Source organism: Carettochelys insculpta, chromosome 3, assembly GCF_033958435.1.
Source record: "Carettochelys insculpta isolate YL-2023 chromosome 3, ASM3395843v1, whole genome shotgun sequence".
In the NCBI taxonomy this organism is placed as follows: Eukaryota; Metazoa; Chordata; order Testudines; family Carettochelyidae; genus Carettochelys; species Carettochelys insculpta.
The window spans coordinates 180,472,838-180,494,951 of record NC_134139.1 but is presented as its reverse complement, the minus strand read 5'-3'; the positions used below and the strand labels follow the sequence as shown (position 1 = coordinate 180,494,951).

Here is a 22,114-nt window from a genome sequence, read left to right as displayed (position 1 = left end):
ACTGCAAAAGCCATCTTCTGAGTGGCTCACACAGCCACCGTCTGTGATCATATTTTTAATTAAAGAAGCTATGCTTGGATAATAATATTGCTTGTAACATTTTGCAGGGCACACATACTCTAGAAATGACAGCAAGGATGCCTGAAATGTTTTGTATTGTGGAGTGCTGAGAGCCATTGAATCAAACTGTAAACCCCATATATGATGGAAATCACTTTGAATGAGGGGATGCTGCTGCATCTCCAGACCCCTAGTTCCAGCATCTATGAGTGACAGTTTGATTTAATGTTTTAAAGAATGATTTCCTCCTGACAAAACCACCAAACAAAGCCTGAAGCACAAATTATCTATGGCATTGTTATTCTTTATTATTACAGATACAGGATTTTGATTTTTGTAAAGTTAACACCCAAGTAATTATACATATGACCGATCAAGAAGCTGTTTTGAATCTCTGAAATGGTTACAAATGGATTCTGTCAGGATGTATTAATTATAATCAGTCACATCTCATCTGCGTCTTAATATCATATGCTAGGTAATAAAAACAGAGTCTTACCAACTTCTGAGGAAGCTGTGATGGGGTTGGGGAATATTTGTACTGATGTTTGGAAAAGAAAATCAGTGTTCATTCACAGCACTGACAGGTCCCTTTAATCTTGTCAGTAGAAGACTGTCAGCTTATTCCAGTCTGTAACTGAACAGCGACAGCCAGTTAGTTTATTTGCAGCTTTGAAGCCTGGTCCTGTAGTGTTTCTCATCTGACAGCAGATGAATGAAGGTGTCACTGTGGGAGACTTTTAGCTGCCTGTTCCACGAAGAACACTCCTGGCTTTCCGCCATAATATCCTCTACTTCATTCTTGGAGCCTCCAATTTTCCCCTCACCTGAATATAGCTCCATTAGCTCCAGTTCATGCTTTGCAGCAGTTTCTAAAACTCTTTGCTTATTATAGTATCTGACAAAGTTGTTTATGATGGGATGGATGGGAAGTGCGATAGCTATCACCCCACAAAGGAAACTGATGGCAGCATTCAATTTTCCCAGTGTTGTCTTAGGATATATGTCCCCATATCCAACTGTGGTCATGGTTATAATTGCCCACCAAAATGACTGGGGGATGCTTTTAAATAAAGTTTCAGGGTGACTTTGCTCCATGGTATAACCTAGTGCAGAAAAGACAAAGATCCCAACAGCCAAGTACATAAGGAGCAGCCCTAGCTCCTTAAAGCTTCTTTTAAGAGCATAGGTTAAAGTCTGTAGCCCTGAAGAGTGGCGTGCGAGTTTGAAAATTCTAGCAATCCTCATGATCCGAAGTGCTTGAACAGCCTGTTGAACGTTGGTTAACTCCATCATCCTGGCACCCAAGTGGGTCAGGACCAAGCTGACATAGAAGGGAAGAATTGCAAAGACGTCAATGATGTTCATAAAAGAAATCACAAAGTGCAATTTATTAGGGGATGAAATAAGTCTAAGCACATACTCCAGGGTAAACCAGCCTATGCACACTGTCTCAATGTTGTCCAGTGTGGGATGTTCCACATGATTTCCCTCAGAGTCTGCTACCTGGAGTTCTGGGATGGTCCCCAGGCACATTACTACAGATGAGATTAAAATAAATAGAAACGAAAATACCGCAATTACTCTAGCTGAACAGGATGATTCTGGTTTCTCCATTAACTTCCAGATATATTTCTGGCATTTCTTCCAGCGATTTTCAGAGGCATCCACTCCCAAATCATCCAGAATCAATTGTACCCTTCGGGCTATTTCTTCCAGTTCCTCCTTTTTCTCACTCAGATGAGTTTTGCAGCAGTCATCCAAGAATTTAAGGTCTACTTTCCAAAATTCCATTTCATTCTTGAAACATATAGGGCATATTCCTTTCTTCATGTGAATTTCTCCAAAATAATATATATCAATAATGCATTTGAAAGCATCTGGATCTCTGTCAAAATAAAATTCTCTCTTCCCAGGATCATAGTCATCACAAAGAGAGAAAATAGTGTCATATCCCCCTGATAAACAGTTGAGCAACTCTGCTAATCTTGTTTCCGGATATCGATTCAGATTTTCTCCGTATAGTACTTGCCTCACCCCACCAACATTGACTATGATTTCTACATCTTCATTCTTTTCTGATCCATTACTGTCCACATATGGAAATCTAGATTCACCTGCCATTGTACTTGTGTTGATATTTTATATATTATCAGTTCTTAGTTTGCTTCCAAATCTTTGCTGTTTGTAGCTGCTTTGTGAAGGCAAATCAGAACCAGGTAATGTATATTACCAATCTTACTGAAATGACTTTGAGTAACGCTAGGACAGGTTACAGAAATAAACCTGCAGTCAGTAAAACCTTACAAGGTATGCAACAAGCTGCAGTGAAAAAACAAGTCATCAGGCTGTTGTGCGTAGAAGCAGGGATGTTAAAAAAAATCAACTCGTCCAGCAGATATGAAAAAGAAGAAACCACTTAACAAAACTCACCCTCTACTTCAGTGCTTGAGATTCTTTTCATGGTCCATTATTGCTGTTCCTCTGAAACGATATTTATTCACAGACTAGCAGTCACATCAGTTCAACAAATCCCATGTTCTGATCAATGAAAAGTGAAATAATTGATAATTCTTTCTGAAAAACAGACAATCAGCAGGGCGATCCCACTGAAAGCTGTTACAGTTTTTGCCTTCAGCTCCCAGGACTCAAGGAAAGCTTCTGTGTTTATTTTTATTTTAAGGTCTGAGGTTTATGTGTTGACTCCTTCACACGGTGACAGGAAGTATGCAGAGGAGAAACTTGTGCTTGTTTTTCTTTTGCTGTTTCTAAACACAATAGGAATTCCAAGCTGATGTCAGGTTCTTTCCAAACTATACCCTCTTCTGGTGAAACTCAGCAAGCACAATCTGTACAGAAAAGCAGTTTAACTATTTTGGTGTACATCTAGTTATACATCTATAACATCTATAACATCTAGTTATAATGCAATTTTTTTGATAACCCTATCTCCTCTGAATTATTTAAAAATCAATGTTTAAAATGAATTGCAAAACATAATAATAGAAAATGTAGTTAAAAGCAATGATACAGTCCTAGAGAAGAGAAACTCCAGCTCATTTTCCTCAACGTCTAAAGAGTAACAAAAATATCTATTGCATTTTTAAAGAAATGTAACCTTTCCTCCTGGTGCCGCCAGAAGCAGCTAGGGCTCCTTTCCATTAATACAACATTGAAACAGCTCGAGCCCCCATCCAGCAAACTGAGAAGTGACTGGGGGTGATGCTGGCACAATGGCTGCAATCGTTTAGGTGGCTGAGTCTCAGTTTTCGATGTGACTCTGGCATTTAGGAGCTGAAGTCCCCATGGTTGGTCTCCAAAAGGCCAGAGCTTCATTGGGATTTAGGCATTCCCAGCAGATCTAGGGAGGTGATTATTCTCCTTTATTTGGCGCTGGTGAGCCTACATCTGGAGTATTGCATCCAGCTCTGGGACCCCATTACAGAAAGGATTTGGACACATTGGAGAGAGTCCAGTGGAGGGAAACAAAAATGATTAGGGGGCTGGAGCACATGAATTGTGGGAAGAGGCTGAGGGATTTGGGCTTTTCTAGTCTTCAAAAGAGTGAGGGGGATTTGTTAGTAGCCTGCATCTACCTGAAGGGGGGACTCCAAAGAGGATGGAGAGCTGTTCTCAGTGGTGGCAGATGACAGAAAGAGGAACAGTGGTTTTAAGCTGCAGTGCAAAAAGTCCAAATTGGGTGTTAGAAAAAATCTATTTCACTAGGTAGATGGTGATGCACTGGAATGTGAGGCAGTGGAATCTCCATCCCTAGGGTTTTTTAAGTTCAGACTTGACAAAGCCCTGGCTAGGATGATTTAGTTGGAGTTGGTCCTACTTTCAGCAGGGGGTTGGACTCGATGATCTCCTGAGCTCTCTTCCAATCCTCTGTCCAATGTCAATGTGTCTTTTTTCAGATGAGGTGACCACATCTGTATACAATATTCAAGATGTGGATTTATACATGGAATTATGTAGAGGCAATAAGATATTCTCTGGTTATTCTCTATCCTTTTTTAAATGATTCCTAGCATTCTGTTTGCTTTTTTGACTGCTGCAGCACATTGAGTGGATGCTTGCAGATAACTATCTACAATGACCCCAAGATCTCTCTCTTGAGTGGTTATAGCTAAAGTAGACCCCAGTGTTTTATACGTATAGTTGGGATTATTTTTTCCAATGTGCATTACTTTACATTTATCAACATTAAAATTCATTTGACATTTTGTTGCCCAATCACTTAGTTTTTGAGATCTTTTTAAAGTTCTTCGCAGTCTGCTTTGTTCTTAACTATCTGGAGCAGTTTAGTATTGTCAGCAAATTTTGCCAACTCACTGTTTACTCCTTTGTCCAGATCACTTATAGATAGGTTAAATAGGATTGGTCCCAGTAGAGACCCTTGGGGGACACCACTAGTTACCTCCCTCCATTCTGAAAACTTACCATTTATTCTTACCCTTTGTCTCCTGTCTTTTAACTAGTTTTCAATCAGAGGACCTTCCTTCTAATTCCCATGACAACTTATTTAAGAGCCTTTGGTGCGGGACCTTATAGAAGACTTTCTGGAAATCTAAGTCAAGTATGTCCACTGGATCCCCCTTGTCCACATGTTTATTGATTGCCTCAAAGAATTCTAGTAGAAAGACTAGATGCCTTCCTGGTGAGTGCTTGGATCAAAACTTAGCTACTGATACACAGGAGAGCTGGGATAGGCAGAGGTCAGATTTGATGCTCTAATGGTTCTGTCCAGCCTTATCACCTACTAAGTACTAACAGAGAGTGGCCTAGGGAGCAGCCTTGGGGTTCACAGTGCAGCCAGCTTGCTCCCCAGACTCAGCTGTCATGAAGTGGGATGACCCAGGGGAAGCCGTTCAAACATCCCAAAAGGCACACCAGGGTCAGAACGCTAGCCTTGGAGGGGGGGAGTGGCTGTGGCAGTGACATCACAAAGGCCTGTTGCAGGACCTCAGCCTATTGGATGACTGGGGTGGGCAGTTGGTGACATCATAGAACGACCGTGACAACAGCCAGGCAGGACAGAGGCGCAAGACAGACACAACCTCAGAGACTCCTGTGGCTCTGCAGCAGCAAGGCTCTTTCTAGTGGTCTCCCCTGGGAGATGGAGAGCGAATTCGGATCAGTCTACATGAGCCTGAAGAGGACGCTTATCGGTGTTTTCTCCTTCCCTACTGCCAATTCTTCATAGCCTGTTCAGAAGTTAAGAACCTCCAACGGGGCTGGCACCTGTTGTATCTGATCCCCCTTGTACCGTCTGAATCTAGGCATAGGAATCACCAGGTTAAAGACTTTGCCCTGTCCAATCACTTTCCTTTTCCTGCTTCCCTCCCTCTTTCTCTTCATCTCTTGATTCTTTTGCTCCTTTTCCTTTCATCCCTCTCTCCGCTGATGATGATGATGGCGGTGGTGGTGGTGGTGGTGATGGTGGGGTGTGTATCTTTTTTCATAAATACAAAGGGGGTTGCTCTCTTTGTGGGAGACCATCCCAAAGAGCTAGGGATGGAATTGTTCTGAGGCTGATCCCCGCTGGTGGTGACCTGGGCCGTCCTTTGGAACAGCTGCTGAGCTCTGCCCACCCCACCCCACCCCGCCCTTGAACAGGGAGGTATTGACAGGGAAGACGTGGATCCTTTTGTTCCCTTTTAAGACCAGACAAATAAGTCCCAAGCAATCATGGGCATGGTGACCACGTGTTTCTTCTATTGCATCAGTCCTTATCAAGTCCTTGCTGAGTAATGACTATGAGCAATTGTTGGTCTGTAGCTTGTTTGATAGGCCTGTGTTGTGATCTGTTATTGTGTAACAAGGGGCTGGCTGGGTGCAGGACACCAGCCTTGGAGGGGAGGGGTGGGTATGCCAATGACATCGCAAAGGCCTAGTGCAGAACCTCAGCCTATTGGGGAAATGTGTTCAGAAGCGGACGACCTCACAGAGAGTCCCTGATATCAGCCAGCATAACAGAGGTGCAAGGCAGGAGCAACCTCAGAGATGCTTCCCCAATCTTTCTGGCTTTGTGGGAAGCCACCCTAAAGAGATGGGGCCAGAACTGTTCTGAGACTGATCCACTCTGGGGGTGACCTGGCATCCTTTGGGACCTCTCTGTCTCCCGCCTCTCAGAGTCTCGATTCTGGTTGGCTGAGCAAGCGGCTTGTGACAGCAGAAGATTTCCCATTTTCCCAGCTGTGACCCATGGCCGTCCCTTCCTTTGCAAGAGCCACACAAGAGTTTGTCTGACCTCAGACAGCCCATGCTGGGGAACCTGCTGGCACAGTCCCCAGACACAGACAGACTCCAATACCTCTTGGTCAGCAGGAGATGGGGCAGTTTTACCTTAGAATTGCGGGGAACCACAAAGGAGAGATTGGAAATCATTTTCCGGTCAGTTTCCCTAGCCTGCATCCCAGTGGGCCATCCATGGTCAGGGCCATCAGTGCAGTATTCTGTGGGTCCCTTCCTCCTTCAGGGACAGAGAAGGAGATGGAAATTTAAATCAGTGCCCTAGCTGGCTTTGGAAGTGGGAGCCTCAAACACCCCACCCACTGCCCAACCTCCCCACCCCCGCCAGACCCCTTCCTTATGACTCAGCAGGGCCTGAAGGGAATCAAATCTTCTCTTCTATCAGCACTGACATGGGGGGTTGGAATTTTCCTCACAGTCACTCCCTATTTTTCAGTAAGTGCTTTTGAGCCAGTGAGGGGTGGGGCGGGGCGGGGGAGGCGCTTTCTCCATTCTGATGGGCTGGTTATGACTCAGGAGTCCAGAAAGTATAGGACCAGCCCAGACACTGAACATTGTCCCCATCTAGAGAGACAAAGACACCTGGGGACAACCCCCTTCTCAAGCTCCAGGTATTCCCCGCACCATCTGAGCACAATGTCTCAGCCTTAGGAATGGCAGAGGGTAGTGGTCAATTGCTATTCTGTTGGACCAGGGCCAATAGGTGCTGAGAGACTAGCTCTAGCTCCCCTCACCTGTGTCTCCAGCAGAGAGATCTGGGGAAGAAAGACTCCTGGCCCCGGGAGATTGGGAGCTGACAGGAGAATGCTGATGGGGCTCCCTCTTCTTTTCTCCCATTAGAACTCAGCACTAGGGAACTTGGTGGCTTAGCTGTGACCGTCTATCAGTGACCAACCAAGCACATTGGCTAGCTGGCCAGGGAGGGGATTTATCGGCTCTGCAACTTGCGCCATGCCACAGGTTACGAAACCCAGCTGAGAAATGGGACCTTACAGAACTGTGAACTGGTTTCAAGGGTTGTCAGAGCCGGGGGTGGTAGTGGGGATAAGCTCCCACTATCTATAAAATGCTCCCATGGTGTGCGTCTCCAATAGCCTCTGACAACCGAAGTCCAGCTCCTGGCCTTCACGTGTGGCTTAGTTTCTAAGCCTGGTGAAACTGTTTGCACTGACAGGAGAAAGGGGCAAGGGGAGGTGACTGGTGCCTTAAAACCAGCTGCTTCGGGCAGATGGGGCTCGTCAGCCTGGGAAGGCCGCCCACCTAGGAGAAGGAAACGCTGATTTAAAACCTCCGCTGCCTTGCGGCGATACCTAGTCATGGGAAAGGCTTCGGGAGTAAACCCTAAGGAAAAATCCGGAGATGGAGCCCCTAAGGCAGTTTGAGGTGGTGCTCAATCTTACTCTGGCAGCTGCTGCGACGACATTGGTGCCACGCTGTACTTGCTTTCGCCTTTCCCTTGGATTACATCAGTGGCGTGGAGAGGGGGAGCCTGCTGCTGGGCATCAGCTGATTCTTCAAACTTACTTGCCCAGGCCTGCGCCCTGGAGAGGACACTCCGGCATCACTTTCTGAGCGGTGACACAACATGGAAGCAGCAGTTACTGGTATGAAGCCACTGCACTCAACTGGCATAGAGTGAGGTGCCAGGGGTTGCTTCCGATGGTGGGAGAAGTCTTCGGATCTCATTGGGCAGCTACCACCCGCCTCAAGCTGGGCAGTCCCCAGCCAAGTAGGTGCTGCCTCGCCACGGTCTACTTGCTCCACTGGGTGTGTGGGGCTTAGGGAATCACTGACAGGTGGATCGTTAACCTTACACCAGCCAAAACAAACAAGGAACAAAATAATCCAGCCTTCAGGCTGGGCACATGGAATGTAAGGACCATGACTTCGGGCCTTATAGAAGACCTACAGAGCAGTAGTAACCCCTGGAAGACAGCAATCATTAACAACGAGCTGAGAAGACAGCGGATGGACATCGTGGCCCTTCAGGAAACAAGGCTATCGTCCTCTGGATGTCTCAGGGAGAAGGACTTTTCCTTTTTCTGGCGTGGGAAGCCTCCAGAAGAGACCAGGGAACACAATGTTGACTTCACAATCAGAAACAGCCTAGTTCGCTCAGTCATACCACCAAATGTGGGAACTGAGAGAATGCTGAAAATCCAGCTTCAAACACCAGTGGGCATGGTCAACATCTTCAGCGTCTATGCGCCTACTTTAACTTCTGCCCAGGAAGTTAAAGACAAGTTCTATGATGAACTTAGCATTGCCATCAGTGAGGTACCTTCCCATAAGCCGCTATTCATCCTTGGCAACTTCAATGCCAGAGTTGGCAGCGACCATCACAGCTGGCCATCCTGTCTGTGACAGTTTGGAACAGGGAAGGTGAATGAAAACGGACAGCGCCTCCTTGAACTCTGCTCCCAACATGACCTCTGCGTAACCAATACCTTCTTCAACGTCAAACCCCAGCACAAAGTTTCGTGGCAACACCCAAGATCAAAACATTGGCACCAGCTTGACCTCATCCTCACCAAAAGCAGCCATTTAGGTAATGTCAGGGTGACACGTAGCTACCACAGCACAGACTGTGACAGTGACCATTTGCTCGTGTGTAGTAAGGTGCACACCCAGCCGCGAAGACTCTTTCGCTCCAAAAGGGAAGGGAGGCTGCGCATTGACACTGGCAAGACTCGTGACCCTTCAAAAGTATGCGAGTTTATCCAAGCACTTGAAGAGGCCTTGCCCCGCCTGGACGACACTGATATCAGCAAGAGATGGGAACAGCTATGGGACACTATCTATAATACTGCAATATCTACCTTTGGGAAGAAGACAGTCAAGTCTGCTGATTGGTTTGAAGCCCACACTGAAGTGCTGACACCCCTGATTGAGAAGAGGAGACAGGCACTGGCTGCATGCAGGTCCTCTCCCAGTGAGGTGAACCTGCAGGTGCTCCGGTCTGCTCGGCATCAAGTGCAGCAGGTTGCTCGGCGGAGTGCCAATGATTACTGGCTCCAACTCTGCTCCAAGATTCAGCAAGCCGAGGACACTGGTGACATGCGAGGAATGTACGATGGGCTCAAGCAGGCCATTGGTCCATCACAAAGAAAGACTGCCCCACTTAAGTCAGCCACAGGCAAGGTCTTGAAGGACAGAACCAAGCAGATGGAACGCTGGGTGGAACACTACTCACAGTTGTACGCCAGAGAGACCGTAGTTACAGAGAGAGCCCTGAATGCCATCGAGCCTCTGCCCACCATGACTGAACTCGATGCTGAGCCCACCTTGGAGGAACACAGCGATGCGCTAAAAGCACTCTCTTCTGGAAGAGCCCCAGGGAAAGACGGTATTCCCTCAGAAATCCTCAAATGCGCCAGTGGTACCCTAGTTTCAGACCTGCATGGAATACTTTGCCAACGCTGGAGAGAAGGCAGTGCACTGCAAGATATGAGGGATCATTACTGTCTACAAGAACAAGGGTGACAAAAGCGATTGTAACAACTATCGTGGCATCTCCCTTCTCAGTACCGTGGGGAAGCTATTTGCACGTGTTGTTCTGAAGAGGCTCAATGTTCTTGCGGAGAGAGTCTACCCTGAGTCTCAGTGTGGGTTCAGAGCTGAACAGTCCACCATAGACATGGTTTTCTCTGTTAGGCAGCTACAAGAAAAGTGCAGGGAGCAGAACAAACCTCTGTATATTGCCTTCATCGACCTGACCAAGGCATTTGATCTCGTCAGCAGAAAAGGTCTGTTCGCGATTCTGGTTAAGATCGGCTGTCCCCCAGCTCTGCTCAGCATTATTAGGGCCTTCCATGAAGGCATGAAGGGGACCGTCGTATATGACGGATCCACATCTGAACCCTTTGAGATTCTCAGCGGAGTGAAGCAGAGGTGTGTGCTGGCTCCAACGCTGTTCAGCATCTTCTTTGCAATTTTGCTCAAATATGCCTTCGGAACTGCTACAGAGGGCATCTCTCTGCGCACAAGAACAGACGGCAACCTCTTCAAACTGTCGAGGCTTAGAGCGAAGACCAGGGTGCTTTCGAAGCATCTAAGGGAGTTCCTTTTAGCTGACAATACAGCTATTGCTGCTCACACTCAGCAGGAACTGCAGTCACTCATAACTCGCTTTGTGGATGCATGTATGGAATTTGGCCTCACATTCAGCTTAAAGAAGACCCAGGTGATGGGCCAAAACCTGGGTAACGAGCCATCTATCAACGTGCTAGACTACGAACTGGAAGTCGTCCATGAGTTCGTGTACCTAGGCTCGACGATCTCAGATAACTTGTCACTTGATAGCGAGATCAACAAGCGCATTGGAAAAGCCGCCACAACGTTCTCCAGGCTGATGAAGAGAGTCTGGGCTAACAATAAGCTCACTGTACACACCAAGGTACAGGTCTACACAGCCTGTGTTTTGAGCACACTGCTGTATGGCAGAGAAACATGGACTTTGAGCTCAAAACAAGAGCAGCGGCTCAACATATTCCACATGTGCTGCCTTAGGCGCATTCTCGGTATCTCATGGTGGGACAAGGTCCCCAATAGCACAGTGCTTGAGAGGGCAGACACCGCCTCCATGTTCACCCTTCTCAAACAGAGGCGTATGCGCTGGCTGGGCCAAGTCTCACACATGATGGATGGCCGAATACCGAAGGACCTTCTCTTCGGTGAACTGGAGTCTGGAAAGAGGCCGAAAGGGTGACCTAAATTGCGGTACAAGGACACGTGCAAGCGTGACCTCAGCGCTCTCTCTATCAGTGTGAACACCTGGCATTCGCTCACCTCAGACAGGCATGCCTGGAAACAGGGAGTGAAGGAAGCTCTTGTTATGTATGAAACTACCTTGGTGAAGGAAGCAGAAGACAGGAGAGCCCTCAGGAAGATCCGTGCCCGTGATACCAGAGCGACATCTGCCTACTGCTGCTCACAGTGCGGAAAGGACTGCCACTCTCAGGTTGGACTGCACAGCCACAGAAGACGCTGCTTGAATCAGTCCAACTGGGGCGCAAACCCATGATCCTTCGGGATCGAAGGATGCCTACTATGGAGGGTGGGGAGAACTGTGACAGTGGCAGAAGCCAGGCATCTGGACACCAGAAGAAATGATCCCTCTTGCTTTCAGACCGTTATCCGTTGGGTAATGGGAACCCTGTCGAAACTCACCAAATCCTCTGAGACTGACCCCAACTGGAAGATAAGTCTGTCTCTGTCCTTTTCCCCTACTCTATTTAGAACCAACCCCCTCCCAGACTCCAAGGATATACCATCCTCTCTAGGGAGCCCAGCTATTCCTTGGGGTCGGGGATGCATCCCATGGGAATGGCAGAACACAGCCACCAACACCAGGCAGAGAAAACTGCCAAAGAGCAGCTGCTAAGGAATAGCTGTTGTATGGAGACAAAGGGAATGTAGGCAGGAGCTCCTCCTGCAAGTAGGAGGTGGGGAAGTATCTGACACTGCATGTCACTAGAGAAGAAGATGAGTCCATCCCAGGCTGCTAGTTGCCAATAAGGCTCCCTAACTCCTGGGGGCCGCCAAGTCGCTGACAGGCCCTTGTTCTCTTGAGACAGGAGGACATCACAGCCAAGGTGGTGCACCAGCTCCGTTCCATCTGATCCAGCCACCAGGTGCCCAAGACTCAGCAGGAACTGTGCCTCTGATGGAGTGTAGAACCAAACACTGAGCCGAGAATGCAGCCTGGGCTGCTGGGACCTCGCCTCCCCACCCTTGCAGAACCTGCTCCAGCTGGAGGAGGAGTTTCAAAGGGAATCTGTCATGGGGTGTGTTCTCACATGCTAGCCCAGAAATCAAAGGGTTAATCCAAGCACTGCCAGCCACTGCTGATTGTCCAGTTAACAGCAGCTGGAGGATCACAGGCTTGGGAAGTAGACTGGCTGCTAAGGAGAAGTGAGCAGTTAGGACAAAGGAGCTCCAGACAGCAGAGTGCTACAAACCCCTCAAGGTACAGACCACAGCAAGGGGCACACAGGCCAACAGATGAAACCCTGACAGCCATGAGCAGAAAGGGGATTTCCAGATTCCCGGGCATGAGGAGCAGACTGGTAGCCCCACTGAGCTGACAGAGCTGGAGCCATATCCTCCCCGCTTTAGCTGGGGGATGGCCCTTCACACTAAGGCACTGCCTCCTGAAGCCAGACAGCTCTGAGCAGGGAGAGACACCAGAGAACAGAGACTGAGCTGGGGAGATGCTGAAGAAGGTACAGCAGAAGTCCCAGCTGCCAGAGAGATTCTGCCACCAGCAGCTGCTCCAGGTCTAAGAGCAGGGGCCAGCCTGGGCCTAACCCTACAGACCCCTTTCCTCAAACATCTGAAGGGTCCTGCGGGAGGCATGTGGCCATATACTCAGTGAAGAGGGAGGACTCCAGCTCCTCCACTAACTCCCCATTTCAAGGTGGGGACCCACACCCCTTTTCCCCTTCACTGGGGAGGAGGAGAGAGGAGAGACATGGTACACCCTGAGCCATTCATGGGAACCAGAGGGGGCTGCAGATCCTTCCTTTTGTGCAGACATTGGATTGCACATTATGTTACACTCTGTGAATCTGGAACTCAATTGGTGAACCAGCCAGAGGCCCGAGCCTCAGATCGCCATCACTCAGCCTGGTTTATCCCATGCCTCCCCTTATCCCCATTGGACCTGCTACGTGACAGGCAGCTCCACAGGCTCCTGGATCTTCTCCACCAGATAGGGGAGGAGCCAGGCCAAGGAACAACCAATGTGGGGCAACACATGTTCTGTCAGAAGGAAACATGGAACCCCTGCAGGCCTTGCAGCAGGAGAACCTGCTGAAACCTCACAACCAGGAATGACTGGGAACAATGGGCCAGAATGTGGAAATTTAAAGCCAGTGAGAGGATTTGAAGTCAAATCTGTTGGCCAAGTGGCCAGGGTCATTGAAGGTTATAAACAGGGCAGGGTCAACTGATGATGAAATCCACCATCCAGGAAACGGGCAGGAAGTGAGACAGAGGTTGTACCACATGGATCAACTGAAGCCTTGAAAAGACACCGAGGTCCTCCTTCTCCTTACATCTTTCTCACCAGAACTTGAGCTCGGGCTGCCAGCCCATTTCTCCAGTTTATCCAGATCCTTTTGAATTATGACCCTATCCTCCACAGAAGTTGCAACCCCTCCCAGCTTGGTATCATCTGCAAACTTAATAAGTGTACTTTCTATGTCAATATCTAAATCATTAATGAAGATATTGAACAGAACCGGTCCTAAAACAGACCCCTGCAGAACCCCACTAGTTATACTTTTCCAGCAGGATGGAAAACCATTAATAACTACTCTCTGGGTACAGTTATCCAGACAGTTGTTCACCCACCTTATAGTAGCCCCATGTAAGTTGTATTTGCATAGTTTATTGATAAGTATATTATGTGAGACCATGTCAAATGCCTTACTGAAGTCTAGGTATACCACATCCACCACTTCTCCCTTATCCACAAGGCTCGTTATTCTATCAAAGAAAGCTATGAGATTGGTTTGACATGATCTGTTTTTAACAAAGCCATGCTGGCTGTTCCCTATCACCTTACCACCTTCCCAATGCTTGCAGATGATTTCTTTAATTACCTGCTCCATTATCTTTCCTGGCACAGAAGTTAAGCTGACTGGCCTGTAGTTTCCTGGGTTATTCTTGTTCCCCTTTTTATAAATGGGTACTATATTTGCCCATTTCCAGTCTTCTGGAATCTCTCCCGTCTCCCATGATTTTCCAAAAATGATTGCTAAAGGCTCAGATACCTCCTCTATCAGCTCCTTGAGGATTCTAGGATGCATTTCATCAGTCTCTGGTGATTTGCAGACATCTAATTCCAGACCTTAAAACTGCCCTCTGCAGTGACCCCATCCTCATCACCCCTGATTTTAAGAAGGAATTTATCCTACAGAACGATGCTTCAGAAGTTGGGCTAGGGGTGGTATTGTCGCAGATGGTAGGGGAGGAGGAACATCCCATCCTATACCTCAGCAAAAATCTCCTGCCACGTGTGCAAAGTTATGCCATCGTGAAGAGAGAATGCCTCGTGGTGAAATGGGCCATGAAGGCCGTACGCTGTTGTCTCCTGGGGCAGAAGTTCACCCTGGTCACTGATCGTGCACCCCTACAATGGATGCACTGCAACAAAGACAAAAACTTGAGGGTCACCAGATGGTTCCTGTCCCTGCAGCCCTTCAATTTCAAGGTGCAATATAGATCCGGAAGCCAAAATGGAAACGCAGATGGCTTGTCGAGAGTGCACTGTTGACTGACCCAAGTAGCCCAACCCCAGGGTCTTGAGCGGGGGTGGGGGTGGGGTTTGTGGCAGGGCCAGGTTGGAGGGCCCCTCAGAAGGAGCCCAAATAGACAGAGAGGCCTGCAGGACAACCACAGGCAGCTGGGTAAAAGATAGCTCAGCCTAACTGAGGCCAACTGGCCTCAATGACTGGACTAATAAGAGGCCTGTAAAGACCCTTCATAGTGAGAAGGATGGGGAGAGAGAGTGAGAGGCGAGTGGAGGGAGGCAAGAAGACCAGAAGCAGTGAGAGAAAGCAGGTTGGAGAGGAGCAGAAGAAAGGAACAGGAATACCAGGAACCGCAGAGGGAGAGTGGGGAGCTGCAGCAGATTGAGAGAGGGACTTGTTACAGCTGCAGCCTGGAGAAGGTACCAGCGGGATTTGTCTGGGGAAGTGGCCCAGGGAGAAGAGCTGCTGCACCAAGGGCTAAGGCAGTCAGCCCTTCCCACCAGCAGTCGCATAGGGTCCCTGGGCTGGAACCCAGCAAAGTGGGTGGGGGCTGGGTTCCCCCAAAACCACCTCTCACCCCAGCAAGGGCAAGTGGGCCCTTGCATGGGCCCAATGGACTGAGCAGAGAGGCCAGAGGCCCGGGAATAGGACTGACTTTGCCACACACATTACCAACACTTCCACTACTTACTGGGCTCTTAGAGTAGTAACAGAAAGGTGGCCATGTTTGTCTGTACTCAAACAAAACAAAACAGCAGTAAAGTAGCACTTTAAAGACTAACAAAATGGTTATTTGGTGATGAGATTTTGTGGGATTGATCTGATAAAGTAGGTCTGTCTCACAAAAGCTCGTTACCTCATAAATCATTGGGCTCTTAGAAAACAGTTAGAGGGAGTGTTGGATTAGAGAGGTTCAACCTGTATATCCTTGTTAGGATGGGTCAGGAATCCCTCCAAGCTCAGTGCATAGCAGAGATGCTCCTGCAGTGATGAGCTGGATTGAAGACAAAGATGGAGGAGCTCTCGGGGTCCTCACCTACGCTTTCCCATGTGGAGGGAATTCCATTGTTCCTCCCTGTGTGGAAGCACATCTGAGATGGAGCCTGTCACAGGAGCAGGTCACCTGTCCATGTCCTTTTTAGACAGTCTGCCATTGCCTCTCTGCTGGATTACACCTTGCAGCCAGATTCCGCTGAAGTTGATTGGAGTCTGATAAGGCCCTTTCTCTGCCCAGTACTGCTTCACTTGACTAGGAACACTTCTACAATCACAGAATCACAGAATCTTAGGGCTGGAAATGACCTCAGGAGGCCATCAAGTCCAGCCTCCTTTCCAAAGCAGGACCAACCCTATTTAAATCATCCCAGCCTGGACTTTGTCAAGCCAGGACTTAAAAACCTCTAGGGATGGAGATTCCACCACTTCTTTAGGTAACACATTCCAGGGTTTCACCGCTCTCCTGGTGAGATAAATTTGCCTAGTATCCAGCCTAGACTGCCACCCGTGTAACTTGACACCAGTGTTCCTTCTTCTGCCATCAGTTGCTACTGACAACAGCTTCTCTCCATCATCTTTAGATACCCCTCCCCCCTTAGGAAGTTGAAGGCTGTTATCAAATCGCCCATCGCTCGTCTCTTCTGCAAGCTAAATAAGCCCAAATCTCTCAGCCTCTCCTCATAGGTCATGTATTCCAGTCCCCTAATCATTTTGGTTGCCCTCCACCTTTTTAAAAGTGGGGGGCGGGGGGCAGAACTGGACACAATACTCCTGATGTGGCCTCACCAGTGCCAAATAAAGGGGAATAATCACTTATCTAGATCTTCTGGAAATGCTCCTCCTAATGCACCCCAATATGCCGTTAGCCTTCTTGGCTACAAGGGTACACTCTTGACTCATCCTGCTTCTCATCCACTGTAATCCCCGGGTCTTTTGCTGCTGCACTGCTACTTAGCCAGTCAGTCCCCAGCCTGTAACAATGCTTGGGATTCTCCCATCACAAATGCCTCTGCCCTTTGTTGAACCTCATCAGATTTGTTTTGGCCCAATCCTCCAACTTGTCTAAATCACTCTGGACCCTATCCCTATCCTCACAGCATATCTGTCCTAGCTCAGTGTCATCTGCAAATTTGCTGAGGGTGTAATCAATTTCCTCATTCAGGTCATTAATAAAGATGTTGAACAGTACTGGCCCTAGTACCGATCATTGGGGCACTCCACTTGAAACTGACTGCCAATCAGACATCATGCCATTGTTCACTACCTGCTGAGCCTGACCATGTAGCCAGCTTTCTATCCACCTTACAGTCCATTTATCCAAACCATACTTCCTTAACTTGTAGGAAAGAATATTGTGTGAGACTATAAAAAGCTTTGCTAAAGTCAAGATTTCCCATGTCCACGGAGCCAGTTAACTCAACTCATCATAGAAGCTAATCAAATTGTTCAGGCTTGGCTTGCCCTTGGTAAATCCATGTTGACTACTCCTGGCCACTTTCCCCTCTTCCAAGTGCTTCAAAAAGGATTCCTGGAGTATCCCTCCATTATTTTTCCAACGACTGAGGTAAGGCCGTCCAGTCTGTAGTTCCCTGGACTGTCCTTCTTTCATCTTTTAAAGATGGGCACTGCATTTGCCTTTTTCCAATCATCTGGGACCTCTCCCAGTCTCCAGGAATTTTCAAAGACAAAGGCCAAAGGCTCTGCAATGACATTTGCCAACTCCCTTGGTACCGTTGGATGCAGGAGACACTGGCCAAGTGCCTAACTCAAAAGGCAGAGCCAACACCAGCAGCAGGGCAAAAGGAAGGGTGACACTGTATGGTATGGCCACTTCCGTGAGCACCACTGCTGGCAGTGGCTCTGCCTTTTAAGCTGGGCAGCTGGAAAGCCAGTGCTGCTGCCAGAAGCAGCATGGAGGGAAGGTTGGCATGGTGTGGTATTGCCTCCCTTCCTTGTGTGCCACTGTTGCTGGAAGTGCTGAATTCCAAACTGGGAGACTGCACAGCAGCAGCCTCTGGCCAGGCACCCAGCTCGAAAGGCAGAACTGCTGCCAGCAGCGATGCAAAACAAAGGGTGGCAGGTGATGGGATTGCTGTCCTTCCTTCTGCACCACTATTGGAGGCAGTTCTATCTTCCATGCTGGGCAGCTGGAAAGGCAGCTCCACATGAAGAGAGGTGGAGAAGGAAGGGTGGCATTGTATGGTATTACCTCCCTGCCTTCTGTGCCACTGCTGATTGTGGCACTGCCTTCTAAGAAGGGTGACTGGGAAGTGGTGCCACTGCTGAGGACAGCACTGCTTTCCACTGTGAGCAGCCAGAGAGTGGTGCCTGCTGGCAGGACACCCAGCTCAGAAGTCAATGTCATGGCCAGACATGGCACAGAAGGGAGGGTGGCATAGTGTTTTATCACCATCTTTCCTTCTGCGCTGCTGCTTATGGCTACACTGCCTTCTCCACTGGCTGCCCGCAGAGCATCTGGCCTCTGGTGAGATGCTCAGATCAGATAGCAGATGGCAGTAGCAGTGCAGTGCAGAAGGAAGAGTGGTGTGACACTGTATTGACACTCTTCCTTCTGTGCCAATGCTGTTGGCATGTCTACCTTCCAAGCTGGGTGGCTAGAGAGAGCAGGAGCCAAACTGAGAAGTCAGTACCACCACCAACAGCAGAGCAGAGAAAGTGGAGCAAGCTATGGCATTGCCGCCCTTCCTTCCGTGCTGCTGATGCTGGCAGGGGCAATGCTTCCCATGCTGGGTGGTTGAGAGCAGCTGCCACTCCAGCCACCCATCTCTTAAGGCAAAGAAAAGTCATGGACATGTTTTCATATTTCCAAAGTCCACTTGGATGGTGATCAGAGGACTGAAGAAGATGTCATGGCTTGGAAAATCCAAATGGATGGTGACCCTACGAGTGACCCTCCTGCACTCAGCTTACCACACTCTTTTGGGGTGGGACCCTCAGTGTGAGAAACGCTGCACTAGGGGATTGCTCCACAACCCTAAAGTCCAGTATGGTCAGCTGTTCTTGGCAGACCCTTTTCCACAACTTCCTTGGAAATGGCTGTAGATTCCCAGGGAAGTTTTCCATATTTCAAATATCTGCCTGGATTGGAGATTGAAGAACCAAAAGGAGGTCAAGGCTTGGAAATCCCAGATGCAAGGTGTGCCTCTCAGACTTCCACATACCTGGCATTGAGCGGCCGGATACTTCTTTGTACATACTTGTGTATAAAGAAACCTCTTACTTGGCAACAAAAAAATTGTGAGTACATGCCACGTGTATCAGCCAAAATGTTTACAGCCATCTATTAACTCTGGAATCTCCTGTACTTTGCATCTTAATTTCCTGAACAGCAGAAATTAAATGTACACTCAAATGGATGCTAAATCAATTCAAAATTCTTCATCACAGGAGCACAGCCAACCTCCGATGGACCAATATCAGGAGCCAAATAAAAAAGTCACAAGACTGGCTTAAAATAATGAGATTAAAGAGAAATAAATTATTAAATAAATGAATAAGCTATTCATTTTGGGTCTTATGTGCTTTTGTTTTCCAAATCATAAGGACACATGGCTTAGGTTTTCAGCTTTTTCTCTGCAAACCTGAGGACTTGAAATACTTTTTCCATGAAAGCTGTGGAGGCATCTATACTCCAGAGCCTATGTTGACAGAGCTCTGCCAGTATAAAGGCCTAGCTTACCTGCAGCCAACATGCACAGAAGTTTTTTATTGGCATGACCCCACCACCTCCCCATACAACGCCCTCTCAGACACCTACATTCCTGGCCCTCCAAGCTGCATGGCTGGAGATGTGGCCTGATATTGCCATGACTTTGTATTCCAGACAGGGGATGAAGCAGCTGGAGAGAGGCTCTTTGGGGTGTGAGTGAGCTAGCTGGGGATTTGATGGGGGAAGGCAACTTGTGAAAGAACAATTCATCATTCTAAGCATAATCAGACTGGAGAACTTCCTGAGGTCTCATCCAGCCCTATGATTCTACGAATGACCTCTCCCCTAACATCTAGTGGTGAGCTTTGGGAGAGACCTTCAGGAGCTGATCTCATTTGCATGGGCACACCCATCCTGCGTAGGTTCTCAGCATGATGTGATTGCTTGCCCCAGATGATACTTTTGGCTGACTGTCAGCAAAACAGCCTTTGCAAAGCCTACTGAGTTGAGAGAGAAGGAGGAGGAGGAGGGTGGTGGTGATGGTGGTGGGGGTTGGGGTCAGGGTCAGCATCAGCATGATGGTGTGGGTCCTATGTAAGAGCACCATATACCATTAAACTGTCCCATTCTGCATCATATAGTGACAGTGCTAAGTTAAACTCAATTGAGAGCTTTGTTATGTGCAGTAGAACTGATATTACTGTTGCATGTTTCAATGTAAGTACTTCTTTTGGACTGTGGTTTAAATTTACATCAGCAGTGAGGCTCCCCTAGTAACCAGTGGAATCCCTAAGTGATATGTGAACATGTGTGTGCACATGCATGTTTGGGGGTAGGGTTAAGACATCTGGCGATGGGAGTGATGGCCAGCAGGGTGGCTGGCAAGAAAAGGTGTGATTAGCAGCGTGGCTGGCGGGGAGGCTGGTGAGCTACTCAAGCCATGGAGCATATAAGGTGCCTCCCTCACTCCTTGTCACCCAGGATGAGAGGTGAACTCTGCAGATGAACTTCTGAATTCTGCGGATGCATTAGTTGAGAACAGCAACTCTGAGTGGGGTGCAGAGAAGGGCCAGGCACATGAAAGGGACCTTTGGGCTCATGATTTATGCCTACCCTCACTGCAGCATTTTCCCAAACTAATGCTGAGTTATTTCCCTCCTTTTATTAAAGTGTTTATGCTACACTCCGACTGTGCTTCTGAGTGGATTAGTATTGCCTTCTAGCTGCATGCAGAGGGTGGTATGTAATTGTCCCAGGTCCCTGGATGAGGGCTCAAGCTGGGTTTGGTATTGTATTGGTGAAAAGGAACCTGTCGGTACTGAACCCGGCCCTTATTGCTGCCTTCTCTGTCTGGCAGAAGGGTTTCACTGCTGTTATTATTATTGCCATCATATCCTTTGGCTAGTTTGCTTGGCAGCTAGACACTTGAAAAAGCCAATACAATATTGTAAAGGGTGGGATTTATAACCAGCTGGTTGCACAGATCCGTCATCCATGCATGCCAGCTGGTCACCATTTAGAACAAAGCTTCCAGCTGCAAGGGGCAGCTAGGCAGTGATCTGCCTGATACTGTATTGGGTCATGTTAGAGATGCAATGGCCTGTTATCTTCCACTGAGGCTGCTGCTGTAAATTCCCTTGCATAGGCTGAAGATGGGAGCAGTTGCAGACACTTTAAATTTACTGTTGCAGAGACAGACCTGAGCTATGCCTCAGCCATGAAGCCATAGTTCATGTTCCAATTATTACTGGCCTTAGAATCTGTGTCTCCCTGTCCTTACTGAGTTATGTGTGCCCTGCTCTGAAGGTCTCTTAGCAGGAACATCGCAGTGGAAAATATCAGATTGCTGGAGTGTGGATTTGAGCGACATACTTTCCACTTGAGTGAAGGCTTTTGGGTATTTGCTAAGTAATGGCCTGGACATTGTAGAAAATCAAGACAACCTGAATGAGCACTGTTTAATGCTGGACCGTGGAAGAGTTTATAATCAAGGCCTTGAAGATCAATCTCCATCCTACAGCACATAAACACCTCTCATGGCTCTGGAACATAGTGTCTCTTGTGCAAGGCTGGTGACCTGTAAGAGTTAGACAGGTGGACCTCACTGGCTATGTCTACACTAGCCTCGGAACTTTGAAAGAGGCATGATAATGAACCTAATTTAAATATGCTAATGAGGTGCTGCCATGAGTATGCAGCAACTCATTAACATAATGGTGGCTGCAGCACTTCGAAAATGCCGCTTTTGACTGCCCACGTCTCATCCACACAGGGTCCTTTTTGAGAGGACCCTGGACACTTTGAAATCCCTTTATTCCTATTTGGACCCCGTGTAGAAGAGCCATGCGCGATTAAAAGTGCTGCAGCTGCCATTATGCTAATGAGACACTGCATATTCATGGCAGTGCGTCATTAGCATCTTTCAATTAGGTTCCTTATCATTACCCTTTCAAAGTTTTGGGGCTAAGGTAGACATAACCATTGTGTCAAAAGGAAGAGTGTGGAAAAACAAAACTGGTGCTCTCCAAAATTCTTCAATTCCCATAACGAAATTAGCTCCAGTTATTCTTAGTGATAAAAACAGGGATACAAGTAGGAGATGGGTGTTGGCATGTGGCAATCAGGTTTCAACACATCTGTTGTATGTTGCCATGTATCACGTTAAGTCTGGGATGAGTGATGTTTTTTAGATTAAGGAAAAACAAGAGACGAAAGTGGATATGGGTAGGCCACACTCTCAGGGAGCCATAATCCAGCATAGTCCATCAAGCTCTCATACAAAACCTGCAAGGAAAAGACAAAAGAGGTAGACCTTGGACACGTGGAGACGATCTACTGAGAATGAAGGACAACAACTGGAGTACTCCTGGGGTCA

General features: G+C 47.9%; 1 protein-coding gene across 1 annotated transcript; it reads right to left on the bottom strand.

The window, feature by feature from the left end:
• Positions 1-360: 360 nt before the first annotated feature.
• Positions 361-2,749, bottom strand: KCNF1 (potassium voltage-gated channel modifier subfamily F member 1). Its single transcript, XM_074988956.1, has one exon. It carries the CDS (start codon positions 2,182-2,184, stop codon positions 721-723), a length of 1,464 nt encoding a protein of 487 aa, XP_074845057.1. The 5' UTR covers positions 2,185-2,749; the 3' UTR covers positions 361-720.
• Between the last annotated feature and the right edge of the window lie 19,365 nt (positions 2,750-22,114).

What these genes read in the sequence shown, in the direction of transcription:
- KCNF1 (XM_074988956.1), bottom strand. Translation starts at nt 2,184, where the DNA reads ATGGCAGGTGAATCTAGATTTCCATATGTGGACAGTAATGGATCAGAA.